This window comes from Eleutherodactylus coqui, chromosome 2 (genome assembly GCF_035609145.1).
Source record: "Eleutherodactylus coqui strain aEleCoq1 chromosome 2, aEleCoq1.hap1, whole genome shotgun sequence".
NCBI lineage: Eukaryota > Metazoa > Chordata > Amphibia > Anura > Eleutherodactylidae > Eleutherodactylus > Eleutherodactylus coqui.
The window spans coordinates 329,480,525-329,506,300 of NC_089838.1; the positions used below are offsets into that span (position 1 = coordinate 329,480,525).

Here is a 25,776-nt window from a genome sequence, read left to right on the forward strand (position 1 = left end):
CCTGTGGATTACTTTCATCTCCCTGGAGTTCCCTTCATCTCCACGAAGCTTCCCCTCATCTTCCTGGGGTTTCCCTTCATCTCCTCGGGGGTTGCCTTCATCTACCTTGTGGTTCCCTTTATCTCGGGGCTTCTCCTCATCTCCCCGGGGCTTCTCCTCATCTCCCCGGGGCTTTCCTTCATCTCTCCGGGGCTTCCCTTCATCTCCCTGGGGGTTGTCTTCTTCTACCCTGGGGTTCCCTTTATCTTGGGGGGTCCCTTCTTCTCCCTGGGAGTTCCCCTCATCTCCCTGGGGTTTTCCTCTCATCTCCCCGGGGCTTTCTTTCATCTCCCCGGGGCTTTCGTTCATCTCCCCGGGGCTTTCGTTCATCTCCCCGGGGCTTTCGTTCATCTCCCCGGGGCTTTCGTTCATCTCCCCGGGGCTTCCCTTCATCTCCCCGGGGCTTCCCTTCATCTCCCCGGGGCTTCCCCTCATCTCCCCGGGGCTTCCTCTCATCTCCCCGGGGCTTCCTCTCATCTCCCCGGGGCTTCCTCTCATCTCCCCGGGGCTTCCTCTCATCTCCCCGGGGCTTCCTCTCATCTCCCCGGGGCTTCCTCTCATCTCCCCGGGGCTTCCTCTCATCTCCCCGGGCTTCCCTTCATCTCCCTGGGGCTTCCCTTCATCTCCCTGGGGTTTCCCTTCATCTCCCCGGGGCTTCCCTTCATGTCCACGGGGCTTCGTGTCATCTCCGCGGGGCTTCGTGTCATCTCCGCGGGGCTTCCTCTCATCTCCGCGGGGCATCGCTTCATCTCCGCGGGGCATCGCTTCATCTCCGCGGGGCTTTGCTTCATCTCCGCGGGGCTTTGCTTCATCTCCGCGGGGCTTTGCTTCATCTCCGTGGGGCTTCGCTTCATCTCATCTCCCCAGGGCTTCCTCTCATCGCCCCGGGGCTTCCTCTCATCTCCCTGGGGCTTCCTCTAATCTCCCTGGGGCTTCCTCTAATCTCCCTGGGGCTTCCTCTAATCTCCCTGGGGCTTCCTCTCATCTCCCTGGGGCTTCCTCTCATCTCCCTGGGGCTTCCTCTCATCTCCCTGGGGCTTCCTCTCATCTCCCTGGGACTTCCTCTCATCTCCCTGGGACTTCCTCTCATCTCCCTGGGGCTTCCTCTCATCTCCCTGGGACTTCCTCTCATCTCCCTGGGACTTCCTCTCATCTCCTCGGGGCTTCCTCTCATCTCCCCGGGGCTTCCTCTCATCTCCCCGGGGCTTCCCTTCATCTCCCCGGGGCTTCCCTTCATCTCCCCGGGGCTTCCCTTCATCTCCCCGGGGTTTCCCTTCATCTCCCCGGGGCTTTCCTTCATCTCCCCGGGGCTTTCCTTCATCTCCCCGGGGCTTTCCTTCATCTCCCCGGGGCTTCCCTTCATCTCACCGGGGCTTCCCTTCATCTCACCGGGGCTTCCCTTCATCTCCCCGGGGCTTCCTCTCATCTCCCCGGGGCTTCCTCTCATCTCCCCGGGGCTTCCTCTCATCTCCCCGGGGCTTCCTCTCATCTCCCCGGGGCTTCCTCTCATCTCCCCGGGGCTTCCTCTCATCTCCCCGGGCTTCCCTTCATCTCCCTGGGGCTTCCCTTCATCTCCCTGGGGTTTCCCTTCATCTCCCCGGGGCTTCCCTTCATGTCCACGGGGCTTCGTGTCATCTCCGCGGGGCTTCCTGTCATCTCCGCGGGGCTTCCTCTCATCTCCACGGGGCATCGCTTCATCTCCGCGGGGCATCGCTTCATCTCCCCGGGGCTTCCCTTCATCTCACCGGGGCTTCCCTTCATCTCCCCGGGGCTTCCCTTCATCTCCCCGGGGCTTCCTCTCATCTCCCCGGGGCTTCCTCTCATCTCCCCGGGGCTTCCTCTCATCTCCCCGGGGCTTCCTCTCATCTCCCCGGGGCTTCCTCTCATCTCCCCGGGGCTTCCTCTCATCTCCCCGGGCTTCCCTTCATCTCCCTGGGGCTTCCCTTCATCTCCCTGGGGTTTCCCTTCATCTCCCCGGGGCTTCCCTTCATGTCCACGGGGCTTCGTGTCATCTCCGCGGGGCTTCGTGTCATCTCCGCGGGGCTTCCTGTCATCTCCGCGGGGCTTCCTGTCATCTCCGCGGGGCATCGCTTCATCTCCGCGGGGCATCGCTTCATCTCCGCGGGGCTTTGCTTCATCTCCGCGGGGCTTTGCTTCATCTCCGTGGGGCTTCGCTTCATCTCATCTCCCCGGGGCTTCCTCTCATCTCCCCGGGGCTTCCTCTCATCTCCCTGGGGCTTCCTCTCATCTCCCTGGGGCTTCCTCTCATCTCCCTGGGGCTTCCTCTCATCTCCCTGGGGCTTCCTCTCATCTCCCTGGGGCTTCCTCTCATCTCCCTGGGGCTTCCTCTCATCTCCCTGGGACTTCCTCTCATCTCCCTGGGGCTTCCTCTCATCTCCCTGGGGCTTCCTCTCATCTCCCTGGGACTTCCTCTCATCTCCCTGGGACTTCCTCTCATCTCCTCGGGGCTTCCTCTCATCTCCCCGGGGCTTCCTCTCATCTCCCCGGGGCTTCCCTTCATCTCCCCGGGGCTTCCCTTCATCTCCCCGGGGCTTCCCTTCATCTCCCCGGGGCTTCCCTTCATCTCCCCGGGGTTTCCCTTCATCTCCCCGGGGCTTCCCTTCATTTCCGCGGGGCTTCCTCTCATCTCCGCGGGGCTTCCTCTCATCTCCGTGGGAAATCGCTTCATTTCTGCGGGGCTTCGCTTCATCTCCGTGGGGCTTCGCTTCATCTCCCCGGGGCTTCACTTCATCTCCCGGGGCTTCCCTTTACCTCCTCGGGGCTTGTCTTCTTCTCCCCTGGGGTTCCTATCATCTCCCCGGGGCTTCCTCTCATCTCCCAGGGGCTTTCCTTCATCTCCCCGGGGCTTTCCTTCATCTCCCCGGGGCTTTCCTTCATCTCCCCGGGGCTTTCCTTCATCTCCCCGGGGCTTTCCTTCATCTCCCCGGGGCTTTCCTTCATCTCCCCGGGGCTTCCCTTCATCTCTCTGGGGCTTCCCTTCATCTCCTTGGGGGTTGTCTTCTTCTCCCCTGAGGCTTCCATTCATCTCCCCTGAGGCTCCCATTCATCTCCCTGGGGGTACCGCTCATCTCACAGAGGCTACCCTTCATCTCCTTGGTGTTTCCCTTCATCTCCTTGGTGTTTCCCTTCATCTCCTTGGTGTTTCCCTTCATCTCCCTAGTGTTTCCCTTCATCTCCCTAGTGTTTCCCTTAATCTCCTTGGTGTTTTCCCTCATCTCCTTGGTGCTTCCCCTTATCTTCTTGGTCTTTCTCCTCATCTCCCGGAGGCTTCCATTCAACTCCCTGGTTGTTCCCCTCGTCTCCTTGGTGTTTTCCTTCATCTCCTTGGTGTTTCCCTTCTCCCTGTGGATTCCCCTCATCTCCCTGGGGTTCCCTTCATCTACTTGGGGGTTCCCATCATCTCCCTGGGGGTTGTCTTATTCTAACCAAGGGTTTCCTTCATCTTTACGCAACTTTCCTCCATTTCCCTGAGGCTTCCCTCCATCTCCCTGAGATTTCCCTCTCATCTCCATGAGGCTTTCCTCTCATCTCCCTGGGGCTTTCCTCTCATCTCCCTGGGGCTTTCCTCTCATCTCCCTGGGGCTTTCCTCTCATCTCCCTGGGGCTTTCCTCTCATCTCCCTGGGGCTTTCCTCTCATCTCCCTGGGGTTTTCCTCTCATCTCCCCGAGGCTTTCCCTTCATCTCCCCGAGGCTTTCCCTTCATCTCCCCGAGGCTTTCCCTTCATCTCCCCGAGGCTTTCCCTTCATCTCCCCGAGGCTTTCCCTTCATCTCCCCGGGGCTTCCCCTTCATCTCCCCGGGGCTTCCCCTTCATCTCCCCGGGGCTTCATTTCATCTCCCCGGGGCTTCGCTTTATCTCCTTGGGGATTGCCTTTTCTCCCCTGGGGTTCCTTTCCTCTCCCTGAGGCTTCCATTCATCTCCCTGGGGATACCCCTCATCTCCAGAGGCTAACCTTCATCTGATTGGTGTTTTTCTTCTCCCTGTGGATTCACCTCATCTCCCGGAGGCTTCCCCTCATCTCCCTGGAGGTTCCCCTCATCTCCTTGGTGTTTCCCTTCTTCCTGTGGATTACTTTCATCTCCCTGGAGTTCCCTTCATCTCCACGAAGCTTCCCCTCATCTTCCTGGGGTTTCCCTTCATCTCCTCGGGGGTTGCCTTCATCTACCTTGTGGTTCCCTTTATCTCGGGGCTTCTCCTCATCTCCCGGGGCTTCTCCTCATCTCCCCGGGGCTTTCCTTCATCTCTCCGGGGCTTCCCTTCATCTCCCTGGGGGTTGTCTTCTTCTACCCTGGGGTTCCCTTTATCTTGGGGGGTCCCTTCTTCTCCCTGGGAGTTCCCCTCATCTCCCTGGGGTTTTCCCTTATCTCACTGAGGCTTTCCTGCATCTCCCTCTCATCTCCCCTAGGGGGTTTCCATTCCTTTCCCTGGGGGTACCCCACACCTTCTTGGTGTTTCCCTTCTCTCTATGGATTCCCCTCATCTCCCAGGGGTTGCCTTTCTCTCCTCGGCATTTCCTTCATCTTCCCCTCATCTCCACAGGGCTTTCCCTCCATCTCCGCAGGGCTTTCCCCCCACCTCCACAGGGCTTTCCCCCATCTCCGCAGGGCTTTCCCCTCATCTCCCCAGGGCTTCCCTTCATCTCCCTACGAGTTTCCTTCGTCTCCTTGGGCGGTCCCTTCATCTCCTCTGGGTTGTCTTATTCTAACCATGGGTTCCCTTCATCTTCCCCGGGGTTTACCCTCATCTTCCTCGGGGGTTTCCCTTCATTTTCCCAGGAGTTTCCCCTCATCTTCCCCAGGGGTTTCCCCTCATCTCCCTGAGGGTTTCCCTTCATCTTCAGCGCGGAAAAGTCATCAGTTCATAGGATTTTCAGCATCTATCGGTGCGAATTTTTTTGCGCCACTAATGGCTGCGTGAATTCATTGCCTGTGTGCATGAGCCCTTACTGTGCTCATACTAGTGGAAACAGCTGCTAGCTGTTTAGGCTTTACTGCTGCGAGGGGCTTGCATAACCTGACTGACACAACTATGATGGCAGGAGACTAGAGGCTAGCTGCTTGACGTCATAGTCATGTGACAGTCCGCGAGCCGCCAGAAATCCTCTGCGCGGGCCGCATGTTGTGCCTGCGTCATACAGAGGAAAGAAGGTTTCTATAGTGACATAGAAGGGGTTCTTTATCCTAAGGAGTAACGCTTGAGTTTTGGGCTCTGTGAGACTCACGGAAATAGAACCCATCCTTGTATCACTGCAGAAAGCTCGCCCATTACTGGCCATGAGTAACAATTGCATCGCACTCACACGTACACGCGGGGTTCATGCGGGCGCAATGCGATTTTTAAAAAATTTACCCACTGAAAAACACACACAAAAATCGGATATTCAGGGTTCAAATGCCTCCACTAACTTTAATAGTACAAATGGCGCGGCGAGCGAGTGGGATGCAAGAGATCCCATAGGAAATAATGGGCGATTCCTTGCGAGGAATGAAGGACGTGCGGCGACTCCTCAGTCTCATAGCATCGCTCATGCGAATACACACAGTGAAATCAATCGTATCGCTATCAGAAGGAACTCGCCCCCGTGTGAGAGAGCGCCCGTATATCAACCCAAAAAGGTCCCTGGTGCAGAAAGTGCCGGTCTTTTCACATGAGGTGAACAGTGGTGGGGAACAACCCTCAGCGCAGTGATCAACCCTCAGGCGGGGCACTGGCCGGGGCACTGGCCCTAATTCTGGGCATTAAACCTGTGAAAAGAAAAATAAAATACAAAAACCTGTTTCGTGTTGGGAGCAGGTAATACGGAGTTAAACAGAGAGGAGGCGGAGCTGAGCGGCGCAGGAGGGGGGGCTGCGCACCAGGACTTGGCGCACAATCCTGTTTACACAAGAGATACATGGAAGGTGGGCGGACGACTCAGGAGGGTCCTGGAAAACATCACGCAGCTCCTCAGAAACTACAAGCGCCGAACCGGATTGTTAGATTTCCTGAAAAAAGGAAAATAAAAAAATGGTGTTGACTTTTTCTTAGTTTTTCTAACTTTTCTAACTTTCATAGAAAGCGTATTGTTATTGAGAGGTACATCGCCACCCGTCTGCTCCCCTCTGTGTCGGAAGAGTGACTGTCCGCCAGCCTCACACAGAACTAGCAGACAGTGTCAGTCTACACTGCAGTCCTGGCATTCTCTTCTTAAATTAGAACTCTGTGGAGGAACAGCACTGGATGTGACAATACCCAGCATTCCACGGGGCAGGCATCTGCAGTGTTATCTCTTACACAGGGACTAATAGCAGAATGTGTCGGTCTTCACTGACATCCTGGAATTCTATTTGTAAACTAGAACTTACATAAAGGACGCAGTCACACGGGGGAGCATGATATCAGTCCCAGAAACTCGGAGAAAGTTGGACCGATATCACGCCCGTAAAATTGCGCTGTTCACTGCGATTTGTCAATAGGAAAAATCGTGTCGCACACAGAACAAAAGCGAGTGCGATCTCTGTCCAACTCCGGGTAGTTTCTTACATCGCAATATCGCCAAGATCGACAAACCTGCGTCTTTGTTCCCGTGATTTTTGAGTGTCAGCGCTTCTTTTCCTCGCACAAACATCGCTGCCGCTTGCGATTTTCTTGTGCGATTTTGCCACGATGTGAAATATAAGTATCTAATGTTACGGTAAAGAGGCGGCTCCGCGGGGAAACGCGGGGGATAGGAAAAAAACGTATTAAATAAAAAAAATTAAAAATCGCAAAACGCATAAAGATGGAACGTGCAGCTATTTTTTTTTTAATTGCAACATCGCACGAGTGAATGAATTGCGCAATTTTATCACCAGTATGAAACCGGCCTCGCTGGACACAACAGGTGAGTTTTTTGCGCCGCTGCGATACAAACATCACACGTGTAAGTAAGCGTCGACTTCAGCGCCAGTTTAGTGCTCGTCGTAAAAAGCCTGACACGTGTGACCGCCCTCTGTTGGTTCACAGTCAGACCTGCACGAAAAAAGCTGCGTGTTCTATTTTGGTCCGCATTTAGAATGAAAATAGCGCATTTGTTCCATACATGAGACTCCGCAGATACACGGTGAATACGCATGCTACCCTGTTTCCCTGAAAATAAGACCTACCCTGAAATAAGCCCTAGCATGATTTTTAAATGGTGTCCAGGCAGATATACATGTGAAAAAGAAATATTTTGGAGCAAAAATTAATATAAGACCCTGTCTTGTTTTTGGGGAAACACGCTACATACCACATGCTACGTGTTACATGCTACATGCATCGTTACTGTGTCTTTGCACATAAAGCTATTGGGACGTGCTTGTGGTTTTTTTTGCAGCTTAGTAATACAGTTATAACGCAAGCAAAAAAACAACATGTCTTTAATGTCAGTAAAAAAAAACACACACAAGCGTAATTCTTTAAAAACAAACAAACACACGGACGGCGCACGGACCGACATGGGTCATACACGGATGGCATACGAATCACACGGATGGCTAGTGGAGTAAGAGAAACCACTGATGGGCGCCCCCTGTTGGCTTAATATCAGGGATTCCCTGTGGCTGATTAGATAATATAATTACAAGGTCGTTACAAGGGACAGCGGTGGGGGTTGTTGGGGTCATCAGGTGGTCACTCATGTAATGGGGGGCTTGGAGATATCCCCCACAATGGCTGCCAGCAGACATGATCCACCTCTGCACTGTGTGGTAATTACGTACTTAACCTCATTAACGGGCTGACTATTAATTAACTGGATGTTAACTGAGGAGAAAAAGTATGTGACCCCCCCCTAAGCAAATACTGTCCATTGTGAGCCGCAGACCAGAACCAACCGCCACTCCCCTGCGATAAGATCTAGCAGACAACAGCCAGCTCGCACTGCGGACAATCCTCCCAGGACGAGTTTGGAGCCGCGTGCTGCGTGTTTTCCGCGGATAGCACACGGCGCCGTTCTAGCCTACAAGGCCGATCACATGAGCGATCCACACGCTGCGTGTTCTGTCCTCGCTAGTTTCACGGATGAGTATGTGTCTCGCAATCTGCAGTATCTGTGGAGATCGGCGCGCACAGGCCGGTGACCGATACGAGGTGCGTCCGCGGAACATGGGCGCGGCTCCCGTACGGCTGCGTGAATCCGGTCTCAGGAGGAGGTGGGGCTCCGATGTGTATTGGGGCTCATTCACACCGGCGTATGCCGCTAGGGTTAGTGAAATACGTTTTCACGGACTGTAACCGTGTGTATTGCGCTTTTTCTTGCGTGTATATTCATTGCGTTAGTCATACACGCAAAAAAAACGCAGAAGATCCCGCAGATTCCTGCGGCCTTCATGCATAAATACGCAGTGCACACGCATGTAGCATACATAGTCACTGCGTATTACGCCATCCCACTGACCTTAACACCACGGGGCGTACATTTACCCCTCCGGGTGTGAGGCGCTTATGTGCAGTGGTGCCGCTGTCAGTGACAGCAACACCCGCCTGCGACAGCTGCCGTCAGCGCTAATGCCGATTGTGGCTGCTAACCCTCTACAAGTCCCAATTATTGTTCGGGGGTCCCCATTAATGTGACGCGATCATGGGGGGCCATTCGGGGGACATGACAGCTGGCGGCCATGACTGATTACCTAGAAGGGTGCCTGAGGCGTGGCTTGGTAGAATGCCTGTCGGAATGTGGTATAATGCAATACCAAGGTGTTACGTTATACTGCGGGGGGGGGGGGGGGGATAATAAAGTTTTTTCAATTATTGGAAAAAAAAAGATTCCAATAGAAACTACAGGACGGCGCACAAAAAAAACCGCGCCGTCGCACAACTGTGTGGGCAGAAAGATAACAGCGTTACGGCGGTTAGAAGATGGCGGCAGGCAATAATTGTGGTTTTTTTCCCCAAAATATTTTGTATTTTGGAAGTGAGACAACAAAAAAATGTGTTATCGCAGTAATCGCTCCGACCCGTCATGCCGTTTTTGTCGCAGTGTGAACTCCGTAGGAACAGAATTCCTCCCCCACCCCCACCAAAGATGGCGGGATCGGTATTTGTTCCATTTCACCCCCAACGCTCCAGTACATTATACGGTATCCGTGGCAACCTACAACCCGTCCCACTGACAGCCGCGCCGCCGGCAGGCGTGCGGACGGCGCAATAATAAGGTTGGGATTTTTTTAAAGTGTGGAAGAAAAAACAAACATGAAAATCCCAGCAGTACGAGCGCCGCGCCGGTATTTCCTTAAATGTTCGTGTGATTAAACAAACCGCCGTGTGACCATTGACAACACTGCGCTTTATTGCCATCTGACATCTTCAGTCCGTAGATCAGATGGAAGTAGCGCCCGTCTGAACGCACCCACAACTTTTTTCGATCCTAAAACACTTCGTCTGATTTTTCGCGCCATTTTCTGAGATTACGTGATTTTTTTGCGCCATATTCATCACTTTTGAATTTTAAGTGCGTTTAAAAAAAATTACGCAAAAAAGGGCGAGTTCCCTGTTTTTCATTTTTTTACGGTCACCGTGGTTACAGGCATAAAAAACGGATCGCAGTCGCATCAAGCAAGTGGAATCCATCTTGGTTCTCACAGCGTTAGCCTTGAATGGCGAAAATTACAGCAAAAATAGAACTGACCGCCATTTTTCCCCTTGTTTGGATTGTGCGCTCCATTCTACGATCCGCCGGTGTGAACGCCCCGTTACCTAGCAATGATCAGCGTCTGGTTATTTTCACGCCCCGCTGATAGGATAAACATGCTGCGCTTCGCACTGAATGCCGCTGACGGCACACGGACCCTTACAAACACACGCAACACATACATGAGGACTCCGGCGTGATGTCCGTGCGCTGCGACGACCGCACGATGTCTGCATTATAATGACCAGCTTATATCTTACTAGCTCTTAAAGGGACAGTACATGTGTATCATGCTGACTATGTGCCTTGTGTCAGGCTACTATTAAAGGGGCAGCGTCCTGCGTCCGCGGAGTCCGGCTGTACAGAAGCATCTATTGGATGAGTGGCAGGAGTTAAAGGGGCCGTGTCCTGTGATAAGGGTGCCAAGCAGGGAGGAGGTCATGTGACCCTCATGTACACCCGCCGCCTGCAGGAGTGTGAACTCACACAAGTTCTGCAGAGGAGACGCAGCAGCAGGTAAGGCTGCAGAGAGGCAGATGTGGCAGCGATTATGTGTTGGCGTGTGATACAGATGTTACGTGTCTGAGGCTTTGGAACATGTATGTGTGAGACCCCGTGTGTCGCAGGTGAGTGCGCACGTATAGGATGCGATTATTATATAGCACACACATATTCCGCAGCGCTGTACAACTTCATGCCCCGGCGCGGTCACAGCGAACATTCACCTATCTGTGTGTTTGTGGAGTGTGAAAGGAAATCCATGCAAATACGGAGAACATACAAACCCCACGCAGATGTTGTCCTTGGTGTATAATACAGATTATGTGTGTATGACACGGGCCGTGTGTAATAAGTACACAGACACATATACAATGTACGGCTAATACTGTGTGTGTATGATACAGATTGTGACTATATATACATATCATTCAGTCTGTAACACACAATGTATTATCCATCTCATAATCAATCTATATTACGCACATAGTCTGTATCACACATACACTCACACTTGTTATGTATGACATGGACAGTGTGTAACAGATGGATTATCATATGGATTCTGAGAGTGTGTAACATATACACTCACAATCTGTAGCATACAGACACAATGTAATACTGACTGTGGGTGCATATGTGTATGATATGATCTGTATCACACACAACCTGTAGCATATAGATACAACCAATGTATTATACGCACACTCTCACAATCCATATCATACTCAATCTTCCTTAGTGTATGTGTGTGTGCCACAGACTGATTATCATATGGATTGTGAGGGTGTGTGTATAATAAACACAATCTGTAGCGTACAAATACATGTACAGTGTATACTGATTGTGAATGTGTATGATAGCACTATATGTGCGTATAATATAATCGGTATCACACACCATCTGTAGCATACAATGTATTATACACACTCACAATCCATATCATAATCAATGTTTATAAGGCACACAATCCGTATCACGCACTCATACACTAACAATCCATATCACGCACTCATACACTAACAAACTGTATCACGCACTCATACACTAACAATCCATATCATAATCAATGTTTATAACGCACACAATCCATATCACGCACTCATACACTAACAATCCATATCCCGCACACACGCAGTTATGAGCAGTTCATGTATGATACAGATGGTGTGTGTTTTTGGTTTGGGGTGTGACACCGCACACCGCTGGGAGGCGGCTGGCAGAGGTGTATTGGGGGGCGGTGGTCGCTCTCCGTGGGGGTTATTTGGTGCACAACTCTTATTTTAGGACGCTGATGAACCGGTTTCTGTCGGTCCGGCCGGATTTCTCTGCATTGAGGACGTGCAGAGCTGGGGGCTACAGGAGGAGAGTGCAAGCTCCTGGGTCCTCACCCATCCTGCAGATTATTACACCAGAGATCTGCAGAACATTGCCACCCTGACAGATGTGTATTCTGCAGACTATTAACCCCCCGAGCGCTGCACACCCCTCTCTGCGGGAGGGGATAGAATGTATCACTTGTATTATTTTGGCTCTAGTCTTCACCCTACTGACTTGTAGGAACGCGCTGCATCTGATACGTGCCGAGCGGTTCCTGAACCCACAAAGATGTGTTACACAACAGACAGACCTTCAGCTGTAGATCAGCTGATAACAGGGAGCAATAGACTGCATAAACATCACAGCAAAGGGGGAGATGGTCTGCAGGGTGAATGTCCCTTTAAAGGTATAGATGCCGCAATGTGTCTGAAGTGGGTGGAAAAGGTTAGATTTATAACTAAAAGGGATCAGAAGTGGCTGATAACAGAGAATAACACTACACTTAACTACATAGATAGAAGATAGACTTAAAGGCTTTAGTCGTCTTAAAGGGACAGACACTATTTTAGGAAAGTTACTACCCCTTAGAAATTACCCCCAGGACTCAGGAGGGGAAGATAAAGTATGGCGGACAAGTAATGTATGGGCCCTGCCGTTGTGTGAGGTGTGTACATAGTCCCTCCCCCCCTCTGATTCTGTAACCAATCTCAATGTAGACTCCACAGCGGACATCTCTGACTAATCTCTTTACCTGGCAAAGTTGGGTGACAACCAATATGGCCGCCATAATAAAAAAGTTGTCCCAGTTGTGAAGAATAGCATCCATCTTTCTCATATAGCTGCATAACAAGGCAGATGTGCCATTCAGGAGTCTGGGAAAGCTGGGTGACACCCTTTTTATTGCAGGCTGTAATGGCAGCCATGTTGGCTCCCAGTAATTACATAGTCTCATAGCACTTTATGGCAGGTTTAGCCAATGGAGAGGGGGGAGGGGCACACTTTAACCCTCCTTCCCCTTTGTTAGATAGAGCTGAGAGCACTCAGCATAGAAGGACTGTAGAGATACTCAATGTAAAACAGATGTGGCATGGACAGCCTACAACCACAGGCAAGGCAGACAATGCCCCGACCACAAACAGGGGAGCTCAGGCTGCTGAGTTCAGGTTATTAAACCGGGACCTGCGATACGAGACCAAGTTTTCAAAAAATGGACAATTCCTTTAAGTGTAGTACTTCTCTTAAAGGGGAATACCACCTTAAATATTTTTCCGTTAAAAGGTGGGTGTGGGGCTTTGATCTCCCTTCATTACCTGGGAAGAAGGATATTTTTAAAGTGGGACCTGTGATATGAGAATGAATTTTCCAAAAATGGACAATTCCTTTAAGCCTGTCTTAAAGGGGAATACCACCTTAAACATTCCTCTGCTATAATGTGGGTGCGTGGCTTTGAACTCCCCCCATTCCTGGAAATAAGGGCCATTGGGGCTCAGGATGTTTTTTTGGACATTTCCAGAACTTGACATCTGCAGCATATTCTTGTACATGAATTGAAGCCATTCATCTCCTCTCCAGCACACATGGCTGACCCCTTACAGAGAGAAATTCCTTGCCGCTGACCCCTGATCCACACCCCGTAGACATATCATTCTAATAAGACTTTGAAGGAACGTCCAACAGCTTCTGGGGGGGATGAGGGATGAAGAATTGTTTAGCCCAAGTCCCTATTAATGTTTTGATGACATCACCCAGACTCGGAGAGCAGGGTGAGAGACTGGCACCGTGCCCACAGGCACATCCTATGGAGGTCATAGAACTCCTGAGGGTGATGTGGAGGTGGTAGGCAAGGAGGAGTCTTCAGGTGGGCCTTCACTCTACTTGTCACAGCTTGGGGCCTCCTCAAAAGTGGCTCTTGCTTTGGAAGACCTTAGACGTCTTCCGAAAGGAGGTTGGCATCTTCCATGAATCTTCATAAGAGTTTGGGGGCTGCACTGACTTCCCATAATCCCCCAGGAATAACAGATGAGTGATATCGTTGTATATTTGGTTTTCAGCCGCACCCCTGAATATTGATTGACACCCATTTATAGTCAACGCCCCTCTGTGCTCCTTATGGAAATATGTCTTGAACTTGAATTTCAGGTCTGTTGTATGGCCTGCAGTAATGAGATATGCTAATTGGGGTGGAGGCTCCACATGGGGAGAAAGGCCAAGTTTGGTTGGGGTCACAGCATGACAGATGCCTGGTTGCCATTATTCTTAGCATTGTCTTGGTTTCTATAAGCAACAACACATACTGAGCTCCAATCTCTTGGTTGCCATCGGTGATATCACTAGTCTTGGCCAAAAGGTTCTGGTTGCCATGAGCTGCAGCGCATTCTATGACAAAATCCCTAACAATGACTAAGAATGGTTGGGTTGTCCATAGAAGATGACTGATTGCCAGGGGTAGCACCAAAGCCTTGTCTGAATCCTTTGGTTACCGCGGTCAGCACCCTTGTTCCATATCGTAGCTGTTGGAGCAACATCAATGTTCTTAGCTGATAACTTCTTGGCTTCTATCGGTGATGGAACGTTATTTATGTTGCCATGAACACAACTTCCGACCAGCTTGGATGAACACCATTGGTGTCAGATGTAATCTTCATGGTTTATACAGGCATTGGCACAATCTCCTTGTAGACCCCAAGCAACTCCAATGCTCCTTTCTTGGTGGTCATAGGTAACGTCAGGCTTAATGCTTTAGGTCACCATGAGCAACACCACCAATTCTATCTCTAAACTGGGAACAGCGGTCAATAAAAGAGTCATGCCAACAGGCAAAGATCAGAGCCGACCGCAGGAGCCAGGAATGATGTTAATGTTGCAGTTATAGCTAGATGCAACCCATGTTGGCGCATAGGGCGCTGACCACCAGCTTGTAGATAGGGCAGCAGGCAGATGTAGACCTGGGGGCAATCACTTGGTCATGGTGCTGTAGTTATATTCTGATCTTGGTTCTAGCGCTGTACTTATGCTATAAACTTGCTCTGGTGTGAGCCAAGTTATGAGCTTGGTTCTAGTATAGTATTTATTCCCTGATCTGTATTCATATTATGTGCTTGGTTCTGGTATTGTATCTATATACTGTGGATGGTTCTGGGGCTGTATTTATATTATGAGCTTGGTTCTTGTGCTGTATTGATGAGCTTAGTTCTGGTATTGTATCTGTGTACTGAGATTGTCCATGCTCTATTCATGTCATGTGTTTGGCTCTGGTGGAACATTTATGTACTGATCTTGCTTCTGGTACAGTATTTATTCGCTGAGCTCTTCTGGTGTGGGGATGCTGCTATCTTGCTTCTTTCTGCACAAACAGAACACAGGCAGCCTGTCAGTGCTATATATCATTTCATTCTTATGATGGAAGGGGGGGGGGGGGGGGTCTGCAGAGGGCTCCATCTAACCGAAGGCTGGAACTGATTAGGTCTACAAACATGATGTTACCTATGGCGACCAAGAAGGAAACCTTGGGATTGGTCATAGTTTTTACAGGCATCAGCACAATCTTCATAACGACCGAGACGCTTCCATCCGGCAGCAGTGATGTGTGACAACCAAAGAGGTCACTCTTAAAATCAGTGGTGCTTTTGGCAGGAACCAAGAAGATGTGACTCTGCCCCGCTGTAACCCCTCCAATTGTGCGGATCCGTACCACATAGGGTAGATTTTGGTCCAGATTTGCTGCGGATTGTTCCACTGTGCAACATTTGCAGTAAATCTCCCATGCATGAGCGTGCATCCCCCCAAAAAATGATATATAATCTATAGGACAACCTTCACGATGTGTTGGGCTTAGATACAGCGGCTTAGATACAGCCGCTCTGGTTTAGTAGAACTCCACATATCAGTTCCCATGAATGCACTGACGTCCGTCCAGAGCGGAAATCCCCCCCAAAATTGCAGTAAATTCCACATCAAAGATTATAGAGAAATCCACCCAATTGTTGCAGATTTTGCTGCAGATCGACAGCGGATTTAACCCTTTCAATTCCAAGGGTGAAACCAGCTGTGAATCTGCATCAAAATCCACATAAATGGTGTGAATTCTGCCGCGGTCTTTGATGCGGAACTGATGCAAATTTTGATACTCATTTTCCACTATGGAGAGTCCACACCAATTTCCGCTATGTGTGAACGTACCCTAATAGTGTTTACAGTGCAGTTACCTCCAGTGATCACAGGTGATGTCATCTTTGCTTGAAGTCGTCTGTATTCAGTCTTCTTCTATCAGGTCCCGAATCCACCACTGCGATTTTTCCAGCCACGACTCGCCTCTGCTCACTCCCCCCCCCACACTGCTGCAACCCCTAATCTACTTTTCAGTGCTTGCCCTTGTAATAATGTGCGCACTGTGGCCCCACTTAGTAATAGTAACCTTTTCAGTGGTGCCACTTGGTAATATGACCTCCTCTGTGCCCTCTTTAGTAATAGGTCCTCAAATGTCCCCCAATTAGTAACAACATCATCAGTGGCCCTATCTAGTACTAGGGTCCTCTCTGTGCCCCAAAACAGTATAGGGAAAGTGGCCATGATAGACAGCCTGGCCCCACTGCTTAACCTCCGGACGCAGGGCGAGGAAGGGGTTAAATTCCGTACTACACACAGCCTTCCTTCTCTGCTGCACAGGAGCTGACAGGCAGCAGGACCTCATCACTCCTCTCCCCGGCACTCACTGTACTTGGAGTACTGGGGCTGGGAAGGGGTCCTGACGTTGTCCGGCTGTGCAGCAGAGAGGGAAGGCTGTGAGAGTACTAAGGCCTCTAACCCCTTCCTCTCCTTGCAGCTGGAGGTTTAGCGCTGTGTATTATAATAGGGGCAATTGGGATGGCTGTCAGCCCCCGTGCAGACTCGGGCCCAGGATGGCTGCCCCAATCAGCCAAATTAAAAGCCGCCATTGAAGCCACGCAAGTGTTTTAATTGTTACCTATATAGTAGACACCAGGGCGGTACCACCACTGTTCTTAGAGGGGATCTTCTTGATTTCCATCGTCAAGACGACCGATTTTACCAGGAATCTTTTTGGTGTCCATGAGCAACACCATTGTTCTGAGATGGCATCCTCTTCGCTCCTGTGGTCAACACCACCGAGCCTTCATGTCGCTTAGTTCCTATCGTCTTGGTTTCTATGGATGACGCCACATTTTTAGCCATAATATTTAGGTTGTCCTAAGCAACATTAATGGGAATCTTCTTGGTTCTCATGGTCAACAACACTGATGTCATCGGGAATCCTTCTGGTTGCTCTAAGCAACATCCATGATTTTAGCTTATGTTTTGGTGTCTAGGCGCCACTCTTCATTCTCTTGGTGGCCATGGTCAACAGCACTGAAGGAAGCCTGGAATCGTCTTGGCTGCCACAGACAACATGAATGTGCGTAGCTGGTATCTTCTTGGTCTACATCGTATGCAACACCAAATTTGATTTCACTGGGAATTGGTTGCCTAAGAACAGCACTGTTGTTACCCATAGAAACCAAGACGATTCCATCGAACAACACATTTTACACCAAGCATCCTTTGAAGTTCGATGGTTTTGGTTAATAGAGTATTTTCTTGGTTACTTTGAGTAACCGCATATTCTTAGCCATGTTTGGGTTGCCATGAGGACATCATTATTCTTCTCTGTTGCCATCAACGCTCTTTGGCTGCCTTTGTGTTGGGCGCGGGCATCGCGACTCTGTCAGCTACAATGTTTGCTTTCCATGGTCAACATTGTGGTTCCTATCGGGAATCTGCTTGGTTGCATGAAGGTAAACTGGCTGACCACCGCTGTGGGAGCTGTAATGGTAGGTGTTTTGGTCGTTACCCAAATTTCCACCAAGCAAGTATAAGGGTGTGTTTACACGGGCGCGGTTCACACACGAGTTCCATCCGATTGTGGTATGGAAGGAACCTATTGATTTCTATCTGGTTACTGAGCAGTGATTCTTCCCCCAGGCCGATGGTCCGCGATGGAAAGGGCTCTGCTTCTCCCTTTTTTTTTTGGACGATTCTTGCTTAAGAATTAACCAAGACGGTATGTTCCAATAGGAACATAAAAAAAACGTGTCACACCCACATCCAGATGCAAGTAGCGTGTGGTGCTATTTTTACCATTTTAACTATTGGAAGGACGGGCAATTTCTTCATGTGTGTGAACATTGTGTGCGCATAGATGCAGTGTGATGTAGGTCCACACGTAAAATCTTCCCTGTGTTAACCCAGTCTACCAGGCGGTTTGCTTTCTGCGGACCGTAGGGCACGTGTAAAGGCTTAGATACACCAGCTCGGCAGCAGCTGCCCCTCTCTGACACATGATTGATGGGGTGTATCCGGGGAGGTATGCCTGGTATGGCAGATATGTCTGGATCTGTATGGAGTGCTCTGTTCCTGGAATAGCCGGCATGTTCCCTGGCAGTGTGTTCAGCGCTGTACTAGCTGTAGATCAGGTCTGACTTCTGTCTTCTCCTTCCAGGATGGGGGTGAAGGGTCTGCAGTGTTTTCCATGGTACAGGAGAAGAAAAGAGCGGAAAATCAGCAAAACTAGTGAGGAAGGTAAGAGCCACCGCCTTATACCGTGCGATGAGAGAAGTATTAGACGCACAGAAGGTGATGAGATTCTGGTTTATTCTCAGCTCTCCACCGTGAACATCTCACCACCACCAGACCCTGTTGTCAGCTCTACACCTGGCGACATCCCCCTGCCAGACCCCGTTGTCTACTCTACACCTGGTGACATCCCACCACCAGACCCCGTTGTCAGCTCCACACCTGGTGACATCCCTCCACAACCAGACCCGTTGTCACCTCTACACCTGGTGACATCCCTCCACAACCAGACCCCGTTGTCACCTCTACACCTGGTGACATCCCTCCACCAGACCCCGTTGTCGCCTCTACACCTGGTGACATCCCTCCACCGGACCCCGTTGTCGCCTCTACACCGGGTGACATCCCACCACCGGACCCCGTTGTCGCCTCTACACCGGGTGACATCCCACCACCGGACCCCGTTGTCGCCTCTACACCGGGTGACATCGCACCACCGGACCCCGTTGTCGCCTCTACACCGGGTGACATCCCACCACCGGACCCCGTTGTCGCCTCTACACCGGGTGACATCCCACCACCGGACCCCGTTGTCGCCTCTACACCGGGTGACATCCCACCACCGGACCCCATTGTCGCCTCTACACCGGGTGACATCCCAGCACCAGACCCGCTTGTCGCTGCTACATCGGGTGTCATCCCTCCACCAGACCCTGTTGTGAGCTCTACACCTGGTGACATCCCTCCACCACACCCCGTTGTCGCCTCTACACCTGGTGACATCCCTCCACTGGACCCCGTTGTCAACCTCTACACCGGGTGACATCCCACCACCAGACCCCGTTGTCAACCTCTACACCGGGTGACATCCCACCACCAGACCCGGTTGTCGCCGCTACATCGGGTGTCCTCCCTCCACCAGAACCCCGTGTCAGCTCTACACCCGGTGACATCCCCCCACCAGACCCAGTTGTCAGCTCTACACCCGGTGACATCCCCCCCACCAGACCCAGTTGTCAGCTCTACACCCGGTGACATCCCTCCACCACCAGACCCCGTTGTCGCCTCTACACCGGGTAACATCCCACCACCAGACCCCGTTATCGCCTCTACACCGGGTGACATCCCACCACCAGACCCCGTTGTCGCCTCTACACCGGGTGACATCCCACCACCAGACCCCGTTGTCGCCTCTACACCGGGTAACATCCCTCCACCAGACCCTGTTGTGAGCTCTACACCTGGTGACATCCCACCACCAGACCCTGTTGTGAGCTCTACATCTGGTGACATCCCACCACCAGACCCTGTTCTCACCTCTACACGTGGTGACATCCCCCCCCCCCCCCCCATCAGATCCCGTTGTCAGCTTTCCAACGGGAAACCTCTCACCCCCACCAGACCCCGTTGTCAGCTCTACACCCGGTGACATCCCTCCACCACCAGACTCTGTTGTCAGCTCTACACCCGGTGACATCCCCCCCAGACCCCGTTGTCAGCTCTACACCCGGTGACATCCCTCTACCAGAACCCTGTGTCAGCTCTACACCCGGTGACATCCCCCCACCAGACCCCGTTGTCAGCTCTACACCCGGTGACATCCCTCCACCACCAGTGTCCGTTGTCAGCTCTACACCCGGTGACATCCCTCCACCAGCAGACCCCGTTGTCAGCTCTACACCTTGTGACATCCCACCAGCAGACCCCGTTATCAGCTCTACACCTGGTGACAACCCTCCACCACCAGACCCCGCTGTCAGCTCTACACCTGGTGACATCCCTCCACCACCAGACCCCGCTGTCAGCTCTACACCTGGTGACATCCCTCCACCACCAGACCCCGCTGTCAGCTCTACACCTGGTGACATCCCTCCACCACCAGGCCCCGCTGTCAGCTCTACACCCGGTGACATCCCTCCACCAGACCCCGTTGTCAGCTCTACACCTGGTGACATCCCCCCCCCCAGACCCCGTTGTCAGCTCTACACCCGGTGACATCCCCCCCCCCCCAGACCCCGTTGTCAACTCTACACCCGGTGACATCCCCCCCCAGACCCCGTTGTCAGCGCTACACTCGGTGACATCCCCCCAGACCCCGTTGTCAGCTCTACACCCGGTGACATCCCCCCCCAGACCCCGTTGTCAGCGCTACACTCGGTGACATCCCCCCAGACCCCGTTGTCAGCTCTACACCCGGTGACATCCCCCCCCCCCCCCAGACCCCATTGTCAGCTCTACACCCGGTGACATCCCCCCCCAGACCCCATTGTCAGCGCTACACTCGGTGACATTCCCCCCCCCCAGACCCCGTTGTCAGCTCTACACCCGGTGACATCCCCCCCCAGACCCCGTTGTCAGCGCTACACTCGGTGACATCCCCCCAGACCCCGTTGTCAGCTCTACACCCGGTGACAACCCCCCCCCCCCCCCCCAGACCCCATTGTCAGCTCTACACCCGGTGACATCCCCCCCCAGACCCCATTGTCAGCGCTACACTCGGTGACATCCCCCCCCCCCCCAGACCCCGTTGTCAGAGCTACACTCGGTGACATCCCTCCACCAGACCCCGTTGTGAGCTCTACACCTGGTGACATCCCACCACCAGACCCCGTTGTCACCTCTACACCTGGTGACACCCCCGCCCATCAGACGCCCATCAGACCCCGTTGTCAGCTTTCCACCGGGGAAGATCTCACCACCACCAGACTCTCCATTGTCAGCTCTACACATGGTGACATCCCTCCACCACCAGACCCCGTTGTCAGCTCTACATATGGTGACATCCCTCCACCACCAGACCCCGCTGTCAGCTCTACATATGGTGACATCCCTCCACCACCAGACCCCGCTGTCAGCTCTACACATGGTGACATCCCTCCACCACCAGACCCCGTTGTCAGCTCTACATATGGTGACATCCCTCCACCACCAGACCCCGCTGTCAGCTCTACACATGGTGACATCCCACCACCAGACCCTGTTGTGAGCTCTACATCTGGTGACAGCCCACCACCAGACCCTGTTCTCACCTCTACACGTGGTGACATCCCCCCCCCCCATCAGATCCCGTTGTCAGCTTTCCAACGGGAAACCTCTCACCCCCACCAGACCCCGTTGTCAGCTCTACACCCGGTGACATCCCTCCACCACCAGACTCTGTTGTCAGCTCTACACCCGGTGACATCCCCCCCAGACCCCGTTGTCAGCTCTACACCCGGTGACATCCCTCTACCAGAACCCTGTGTCAGCTCTACACCCGGTGACATCCCCCCACCAGACCCCGTTGTCAGCTCTACACCCGGTGACATCCCTCCACCACCAGTGTCCGTTGTCAGCTCTACACCCGGTGACATCCCTCCACCAGCAGACCCCGTTGTCAGCTCTACACCTTGTGACATCCCACCAGCAGACCCCGTTATCAGCTCTACACCTGGTGACAACCCTCCACCACCAGACCCCGCTGTCAGCTCTACACCTGGTGACATCCCTCCACCACCAGACCCCGCTGTCAGCTCTACACCTGGTGACATCCCTCCACCACCAGACCCCGCTGTCAGCTCTACACCTGGTGACATCCCTCCACCACCAGGCCCCGCTGTCAGCTCTACACCCGGTGACATCCCTCCACCAGACCCCGTTGTCAGCTCTACACCTGGTGACATCCCCCCCCCAGACCCCGTTGTCAACTCTACACCCGGTGACATCCCCCCCCCCCCCCCAGACCCCGTTGTCAACTCTACACCCGGTGACATCCCCCCCCAGACCCCGTTGTCAGCGCTACACTCGGTGACATCCCCCCAGACCCCGTTGTCAGCTCTACACCCGGTGACATCCCCCCCCCCCCCCAGACCCCATTGTCAGCTCTACACCCGGTGACATTCCCCCCCAGACCCCATTGTCAGCGCTACACTCGGTGACATCCCCCCCCCCCCCCCAGACCCCGTTGTCAGAGCTACACTCGGTGACATCCCTCCACCAGACCCCGTTGTGAGCTCTACACCTGGTGACATCCCACCACCAGACCCCGTTGTCACCTCTACACCTGGTGACACCCCCGCCCATCAGACGCCCATCAGACCCCGTTGTCAGCTTTCCACCGGGGAAGATCTCACCACCACCAGACTCTCCATTGTCAGCTCTACACATGGTGACATCCCTCCACCACCAGACCCCGTTGTCAGCTCTACACATGGTGACATCCCTCCACCACCAGACCCCGTTGTCAGCTCTACATATGGTGACATCCCTCCACCACCAGACCCCGCTGTCAGCTCTACACATGGTGACATCCCTCCACCACCAGACCCCGTTGTCAGCTCTACACATGGTGACATCCCTCCACCACCAGACCCCGTTGTCAGCTCTACACATGGTGACATCCCTCCACCACCAGACCCCGTTGTCAGCTCTACACATGGTGACATCCCTCCACCACCAGACCCCGTTGTCAGCTCTACATATGGTGACATCCCTCCACCACCAGACCCCGTTGTCAGCTCTACATATGGTGACATCCCTCCACCACCAGACCCCGCTGTCAGCTCTACACATGGTGACATCCCACCACCAGACCCCGTTGTCAGCTCTACACATGGTGACATCCCTCCACCACCAGACCCCGCTGTCAGCTCTACACATGGTGACATCCCCCCACCAGAGCTCGTTGTCAGCTCTAAACCTGGTGACATCTGATGGTTTCTGTACTGGGATCTCTTGTGTGATCCTCTCCTTTATACCTAATGCTACACATCACCTGACCGCACAGGATTGCTGGGGATGGGGGGGGGGGGGGGGGGGTAAAGTGTATATGGATTAGTGTACATTCAGTGAGGTGAGGACGACAGTATATATAGGGATCTCGCTGTATGAATAGTCATCTTACACGTGTTCCTTCCCTCTTCTTCAGAGACCCCTGCGGCCACCACCCCTCAGGAGGAGAAACCGCGCCTGCGCTCCACCAGCTCCATTGGCAGCGATACGGACGGCCAGCAGGCTCGCGCCTACTTCAGCGGTAAAGCCAGGGTGTCCTTCCGCCATGAGATGGACTCCAACACGTTTGTCAACGACTCCACCTTCTGAAGGTAGCAGAGAGACAAGTCTACCGCGTGACCACAGATCAGGGTGCTCCTCCTTGTCCTGGATCCAGGACCCCCAGACATTACTATAGACGGACATGAGAAGGGGCTACAATCCCATCATCCTCCTCCTCACGGAGGTTCTCGGACATAGAGGGTGCAGTACTGAGGATCCGCCAACAGGTGGCACCACTGAAAAATACAAATCACCAAAGTGTTCATCTGATCCTCACTCCGGCCCCCGATGACCGCTATGCACAGTAGGGGCTGTGGTTCTGTATTATCAGCCCCCTGGGGCAGACAATGTGTAGTAATAACCCCCCCTTCCCTGAGCGTTCTGACATTACTATAACTCCATATACAACTTAGTTGCTGGTGAGCAGGGACACCTTGTGGCTGCAGAGAGTACTGCACAGGACGTTACTGGATGAGACGTCACTGGGGTCCTCATGGTGGAGCCCCACAAGATACGGACCCTGCTGCGGAGGAACCCAGAGCCTGCTGAAGTCTAGTCTAATTGTGCACCCTTCGGGATTATCCTGACCATCAGACACTGGGGAAGGGGTTAACACACGGGACGCCGGCCCTACAGCCAGCAGCCACCACAAGTCCCAGCACGGCCGCATACCACATACTAACTGTAGATACGTTTTGTAAATCAACATTAAAAAAAAAAAATTTGTAAAACTGCCATCTCCAAACTTCTGAGAGATTTCATATTGTGTAAGATCTCTGCTTTCTGTCAGTGAATGGCTAATCCTGCTCACACTGGTTGCCACAATGCATCAGAGCAGGCAAGAGCCGTGAGCGCGATGTCCTGCACGCAGTGAGGTTGGTGCCGCTCGCACGTCCATTCATGTTTAGCAGATGATGGAACATATTGTAGTCAGTGGGACCCATCAGGCTCCGCCCACTTCCATCATCTGATGGGGGCCGACCTGTAAGGAAATGTGAACAGAGCCTCACAGATGATCTACACTGATACACTGTTACAAACCCACAGCTGTGCCAGCAGGATAAAAATGTGATCCAGAGGTCGAGGAGAGTGAATATTCTGGTGTAACCGCAGAGCTCACACTCTACTCTCCGGGATGCAGGACCACTTTACATGGGATGGGGGGGGGGGGGGGGGAGATTACCTCGCCATGTTGAGATTTAATTATCTAGGAGTCATGCTCCAGTCACAGCCAGAGCTGCATTCATGATTCTGCTGGTCACCGGCTGCAGCAGCTCTGGTGAGGGCAGGATTTACATGGACGGTTATTGTTACCACAGGGACAATGTCAGCATACAGTACCACCATATACCACACAGTACACAACCCATACCGCCATGTACCACACTGCACATATAAGGCTGCCATATAGTACACAACCCATACCATGCTGCCATACAGTACAGTGTCAGCATACAGTACCACCATATACCACACAGTACACAACCAACACTGCCATATACCACGCTGCCATACAGTAGTGTCAGCATACAGTACCACCATATACCACACAGTACACAACCAACACTGCCATATACCACGCTGCCATACAGTAGTGTCAGCATACAGTACCACCTTATACCACAGTACACAACCCATACCGCCATATACCACGCTGCCATACATTAGTGTCACCATACAGTACCCCCCATATACCACACAGTACACAACCCATACCGCCATGTACCATACCGCCATGTACCACACTGCCATACAGTACACCATATACCACAGTACACACGCCATACCGCCATATACCACGCTGCCATGCAGTACCACCATATACCACACAGTACACAACCCATACCGCCATATACCACGCTGCCATACAGTACAGTGTCAGCATACAGTACCACCATATACCACACAGTACACAACCTATACTGCCATATACTACACTCCCATACAAGGCACAACCAACACCGCCATGTACCACACTGCACATATAACACTACCACCATATACCACACAGTACACAACCCATACCGCCATGTACCACACAACCCATACCGCCATGTACCACACAACCCATACCGCCATGTACCACACAACCCATACCGCCATGTACCACACAACCCATACCGCCATGTACCACACAACCCATACCGCCATGTACCACACAACCCATACCGCCATGTACCACACAACCCATACCGCCATGTACCACACAACCCATACCGCCATGTACCACACAACCCATACCGCCATGTACCACACAACCCATACCGCCATGTACCACACCGCACAAATAACACGATCACAGACCAATTCTATCCACAGAACATGTAATACCAATACCGTACAAATAATAGTGCTGTGTTGTACAAATACCGTCACACCGTGCGCATACCGCTCCTACACCAGACCTAAATAATACCCTCATAGTACATCTAACACTGCCAGACAGTCTAGTTTATGCTCCGTACACACCTAATACACACAAGACCGCCACACTGTACACACCTATATCCTGCTATGCACATGTTGCCATACAGTACACAACCAACGCTACTACACAGAACACATGCCCCTGTGATACTGCAGAAATACAAATACCGCCATATTGTACAAAAAGGCCTATAAATAACACTGCTGCACACAGCTAATGTCAGCACGCAGTGCGGGTTAT

General features: G+C 52.5%; 2 protein-coding genes across 2 annotated transcripts; both read left to right on the forward strand.

The window, feature by feature from the left end:
• The first annotated feature begins 10,059 nt into the window (after positions 1–10,059).
• Positions 10,060–23,845, forward strand: C2H17orf114 (chromosome 2 C17orf114 homolog). The gene is made up of 3 exons (XM_066593846.1): positions 10,060–10,208; positions 18,004–18,083; positions 22,984–23,845. Exons 1-3 carry the CDS (start codon positions 10,144–10,146, stop codon positions 23,154–23,156), a joined length of 318 nt encoding a protein of 105 aa, XP_066449943.1. The 5' UTR covers positions 10,060–10,143; the 3' UTR covers positions 23,157–23,845.
• Positions 18,111–20,031, forward strand: LOC136613173 (uncharacterized). The gene is made up of 3 exons (XM_066594016.1): positions 18,111–18,119; positions 18,164–18,674; positions 18,929–20,031. Exons 1-3 carry the CDS (start codon positions 18,111–18,113, stop codon positions 19,504–19,506), a joined length of 1,098 nt encoding a protein of 365 aa, XP_066450113.1. The 3' UTR covers positions 19,507–20,031.
• Positions 23,846–25,776: the final 1,931 nt, after the last annotated feature.